Source organism: Quercus lobata, chromosome 5 (genome assembly GCF_001633185.2).
Source record: "Quercus lobata isolate SW786 chromosome 5, ValleyOak3.0 Primary Assembly, whole genome shotgun sequence".
In the NCBI taxonomy this organism is placed as follows: domain Eukaryota; kingdom Viridiplantae; phylum Streptophyta; class Magnoliopsida; order Fagales; family Fagaceae; genus Quercus; species Quercus lobata.
Genome location: NC_044908.1, coordinates 72426703 through 72432608, shown reverse-complemented (window position 1 = coordinate 72432608; position 5906 = coordinate 72426703). Strand labels below are relative to the sequence as shown.

The following is a 5906-nucleotide window of genomic DNA, read 5'->3' as shown; positions in this document are numbered from 1 at the left end:
AAAATATATCAATAGGAGTATAAAATTCTTCATTTGGCTTGTCGAGGTTGTGACGTAGCACGTACCAAAATAATACTGAGTTAATATCATAAATGCAATCTTGGTTTCATCATTTACAATAGTGGAGGGTGAGGCATGGCTTCATCGTCGATCATAGCATGAAAACAACCTTTTGAGTCTGCGAATTTTTCAAACTTATTGCTAACCCGCCTTGCAAATTGAAATGACAGTGTACTATAATGATTGAATATATAGTTGACATCAATTATCTTATAAAACTAAAAATAATTACATGAATTAATTCAGAAACAACCTTACAACTTACACCAAATCAAGAATATCGAATGAACAAATAGCTCATTACAGAAATTAATGAAAATAATCACTACCAACGGCAATAGCCATCAAATATTGGTGATGGTTCGCCTTTATTAGTCACACACATTAACAAATTTATCTATAGCTATAAGTATAATGAAACACATTAACATTCTAGTATAGCTAGCTTGCTGCACAACTAGTTGATCCTGATTGGTTTGAAGTTGGTTTTTCATCTTTAACTTTAAGCATAGCTGCACATCCCATACACGCATACATTCCCTTTCTTGCACTTGTTGCCACAACTTCCACAATGCTTTTTGTTGGACCTGGGGTTTACACACTCACCTTTGCAACAAATCTCTGAGTACTTACATTTCTTCCCACACTTCCCACAATTGAGCCTGTCTGTTAACACATTCACACATTTCTTCTTACAACAATCTCGCCCCGGGCTGCCTTTGGCATGACAAACTCTAGGGTACTTGTCACATGTCATGACAACTCGGGCATTTTTCTGAGCTAGAAACCGGCTAGTCCCACGGAGAGAAATTGCTTCTTGAGTTTCATCATCCTCGTTAAGGAATTGTTCATTGTTAGATGTTGTAGCGGAAAGAGTAATGAACAAAGCCATGAGATTGACCAGGACAAAGAATAGCATTAGGGACTTCATGTTTTTGGGTGTGTGTTTGTGTAAGAAAGAGAGATAGAGAGATTATATGGATGGAAGTGGGAATGAACTAAATGAAGAATAAAGGGTAAAAGGTTTGAATGCTTAGGATGGAAAGAATGGAGGGAGGAATAGAGGTATTTATAGAGAAGATTGGAGACTAAAAGATAACGTGTTTGGTTGAAAAAGAATTAAATTGCATATATTCTAATGCTCCGTAGTCCTTACTATTAGTGGAGTGGTCTAATTCAACGGCCTATCCGAGTCAAGTATACGAAGGTTAGGCTTCCAAAGAAATATTAAACTCCAAATTCGGCTGAAAATGGAGAAAGAATATTTCAGAAGATACAGCTCGGAATTTTTGGTAATGAGCCCCATAGGAACCAAAAGCTTGCTTAAGGACTCTGTGTTTATACAATTGGCTTATAGATTTATTTTAAGGCACTTACAGATAGTTTTGCATGCCATGCATGCTTATCATTTGGCCCCCATTCGATAGTTTTTTTGCCTTGTATTCTTTCATTAATAACATTTCTAATATTTTATATAAGTCAAAAAATAAAAAATAAAAAAGTTAGGTGGGTTAGGCTATTTCCTTCCCCTTTTCAAGCAATTCTTTGGGCTTACTCGTTATCAAATTTTGAATATTAATCCAAATTACAGTAACAAAAAGGAGGAGTATTTAAATAAATAAAACAGGAAGCATGCATAATTGATTTGTCTTGCTTTATAGAATAAGAAATCCACATGTCTTAAATGACGATAATCTTGAAAAAATATGCACTTTGTAAAAAAAAAAAAAAAATCTCATGTGAGTCACTGAGTGGTTTGTGTAATTGAGTTTGATAATATCTAGTATAACTTTTGTCAGTGTTACATAACTTGATAATGTTTAAACTTTACAAAATATGAAACTCACATCGGCATAGTTTAATAGACTTGAAAAAAGATGATTAAATTGAGGATCAAATTATACCTACTAAAATATATAACTTTTGTCAATATGTATAATTTAATAATTTTTTGATTAATCAGCTGTTAGATTATATTTTCTTCTTATAATTTCTATATTTGTAAAAGATCAAAACAAAAATAAATTAATAATTATTTCATTCATAAAATTTTTAACTTTTTAATTCTTTTTAACTTTAAAACTATACATAAATAATAAGTTTATGAATTGAATAAGCATTCAACTAACAAGATATTTAGCACAAGTGTTGAAACAAAGAGAATCTTCAATCCACTGATGGAATTTTGCAAATAACAATGTAATAGAAAAGTTATTAAGTTACGTACAATCGGTATTCTTTGGTACCATTTTTTTTTTTTTTGGCGCCCAAAAGCACAATCCCAAGAAAATAGGCTTAACATATTTGGAAAAAAACTGCTACTCATCAATAAAAATCTAAATCACTCAAGACCTGGACGAAGCGCATGATGAATTTGTTGCGAGAGAAGCTGAAAATTACATGGAGAAATGCATTCCCTGTTGGATGCAAGCTCTCAAATCTCAAATATGCTGTTATTGTTAATTCAATCAATATTTAATGAATGAATACTTTTAAAATCATAAACTAATTCAATTTTTTGTCACAACTATTTAAATCAAAAGTTAAGATTGACAACTATTTGTCACTTTTACATAGATCCACAATTTTTTTTACCATTCACAATCAGTCATGTGAATAGTTATGACAAAAGTTGTAGGTTATTATGTAATTCTAAAATATTTGTGAAGGAATATTGTCATGAACTTCCAAATTCATCAGCTTAAGAAAACTTTCATTGCCTTTATAACAACAAATCATCAAATCCATCCAGATCCATCTAACATACCATGTTTAGCACACAAAGCAAAACCAATCCAATCCTCCATAAATCTCATACACCTCAGTGCTCAGGACATGCTCTGAGAACTAATGTTTTAAGCAAGTTTTCTCCTTTCTCAGGAGAGGAATTTACAAAATCTTTCAGATTGTTATAAAAACCAGAGGAAGTCTTTCATTTTCAGACATACTAGAAAGAATGTCACACTTGCGTAGTTGCATTGCAATTTGCATCTCTAGTCTTACCTGACCAGTCGACTCTCTCTCTCTCTCTCTCTCTCTCTCTCTGAGATTTTTGAATCTCAAATTTTCTTCTTCAAACTTCAACGGCCACGAGGAAAACAGGTTGCTCTTTCCGAAGTAGACAAAAAACCGTCAGGGAAGCACTTAGTTCCTAATATCTTTGACTATTAATTGCAAATATATACTAATACTAGTATAATATATTTGAAACCTATGGTTGACTATATATATATATATATATATATATAAAATCAGAACTCACAAGAAGTAGTGGATTTCCTATAAAGGTATACTTGTTAAATTTGGTCAAATAAGAAAAAGAAAAGTAAGATGTTAATCACCATGAATACGTCGGTCTGACGGTGACACGAGTATTATATAACAACTAGTTGAGTACGTACGTAACTTTATTATTTATATATAAATATCAAAATATGCAAGAAATGTCCTGGTTTTATAAAATAAAAAGGACAGGGAAAGAATAAAGGGAAAGGTATTGATTGAATAATCTTTGTATTTTATCATTTATATGTCTCAAAGTGATGTACAATGTATTAGTAAAAAAAAAAAGATTTACAATATGTGTGTGTGTATATATATATATATATATATATATGTATACACGTACACACACAAAAATATTAGTTCCAAAAAACATAATTATATAGTACAATTAGTACATGATAGTTGACTTATGGACAGCGAATTGATTATCTTAAAATCAAAGACAATTAATCTTTCTTGAATTTGTCAAGAATTTCATAACTCAACTAATTTAAAATTTTTTGTGTTTTGAAATGAAGATATTTAGTGTTTAGATTTTCATTTCCTCCAATTATTGAAATATCAAAAATTAAAAAATGTTTCTTGAATTTAATCATAATCATGCACTAACCAAGATATACAATATGAAACATGTGCTAATATTTTCATACTTTCACATTCACATATGAGAGCATGAAAACTTGCACTTCAGTCTTTGGGGGTATGGAAATCATCTTGTCGGGCTCATATTGATCTCATAAAAACAAAAACAAATTTCATGTGAATCTTTCCTTCATTTTATTTATGTATTTATTTTTTTTATCATTTGAGTAATGTCATATCATTTAATTAATAATTTTATATTTATATGAAATTTATCAAATAAATTGTTGGATTACATTTTTTTTATTATACTTTCCATACTTGCAAAATTTCATGATGATCAAAAATCAATTGCTCTCTCATCTATAATACATTTAAATTTCAAGTTTTTATAATTTAAAATTATACATAAAATGTGAGTTTTTGAATCTAATAATAAATAACATTAAATTCACGTGAAATTTGACATGTGTTAAAAAAAAATGAGAACATATAATCTGTTAGGTTCTAAGTACTTAGGAACTAATGTATTAGAACTCTATTTTGTATTATTGGCAAACCATGATCAAAACAGGTTTTATAGTCTTGTTTAGACTTGCTCAAAGTGAATATGTTTTATGTAAAGTTAGAATCGAGTTGCTGCAGAAGTTATAGTATGATTCTGCCAGGCTCAATCGATCGAGAATTAGGCTCGACCAATCGAAATTCAAGCAAAACGTTTTTCTGCAGAATTTTCCAACTCAGCCCAAGTCCATATGACGTGTAGGGTTTTATGTTTTGCCCTAAGTATAAAAGGGAAAACCCTACCCACATTTTAGGTTACTCCTTTTGCTGTGTGTGTGAATCTTTTGTGGGATCTAGAGGTATTTGCCTTCACACATACTTAAGATTATCAAGAAGGAGAATTCAATTCAAGAACTTGATGATCATTCGGTTGCTGCAATAAAAGCTTAAAGGTACACAAGCGGGAGTTCTTGTACTTGCTGGAGAATCTAAGAAAGAAGGAGTCCATGGTCTCGGAACTTGCACATGGTCATGTCAGTAAGTTTCTACTAGTGGGTAGCAATAGGATGTTAGTGGTCTAAGTCACTATTGTAAAACTTCGATTCTTTCATAGTAGATTCAGGTTTACCTTGAGGATAGTTAGGTTAAATCCTCTCTAGATTTTTACTGGTTTGGTTTCTTGGGTCTTTATATCTTTGTATTCTTTATTTTTAGCACTTTACATTGATATGATTATATGATTGTGTTAACCTAGATTTGAAATTTGGACTAAGTAATCACTTGGCTAATTAACTAGGTTAATCCAATTGTGTTTTAAGGGGTCTAAAAACAAACAAGTGGTATCAGAGCAAGTTGCTCTCTTGTTGAAGATCTTTTGATCTCTGAGCTGATCCTTGACCCCTATTGTCATGGATCACGAACACTTTTTGGTTATTCCTTCTCACTTTGATGGGAATAATTATGCTTATTGGAAAGTAAGGATAAAAGCATTCCTAAAATCAATTGATGAGAGAGTCTGGAACTCCGTTGAAAACGGATGGGAGAAGCCCACTACTCCTGTTAGTGAGTGGCAAACTTCTTAGAAAGAAGCAACAGCCTTCAATAACAAAGCTATGAATGGAATTTTTAATTCTGTTTCTATGGAGGAATTTAAGAGAATTTCTAATGTTGAGATTGCTCATACTACTCGGAATATCCTCTAGACTGTGCATGAAGGTATAAAGGTTGTCAAAATTAATAAGTTGCATCAATTAACATCTAGATTTGAGAGTATTAGGATATCTGATAATGAATCCTTTGATGAATTTTATGCTAAACTTAATGACATTGTTAATTCTACAAACAACTTGGGTGAAATCTATGATCAACCTAAAATTGTTAGGAAGATTTTTAGATCTTTAACAAAAAGACTTTAGACCCAAAGTGACTGCCATCACTGAAAGCAATGATGTGGAGTCCATCCCTATTGATGAACT

At 31.3% G+C, this 5906-nt stretch overlaps 1 protein-coding gene across 1 annotated transcript; it reads right to left on the bottom strand.

Moving 5' to 3' along the window:
- Positions 1-409: 409 nt before the first annotated feature.
- Positions 410-1062, bottom strand: LOC115988981 (stigma-specific STIG1-like protein 3). Its single transcript, XM_031112625.1, has one exon. The coding sequence runs from the start codon at positions 989-991 to the stop codon at positions 563-565; it is 429 nt and encodes a 142-aa protein (XP_030968485.1). The 5' UTR covers positions 992-1062; the 3' UTR covers positions 410-562.
- Between the last annotated feature and the right edge of the window lie 4844 nt (positions 1063-5906).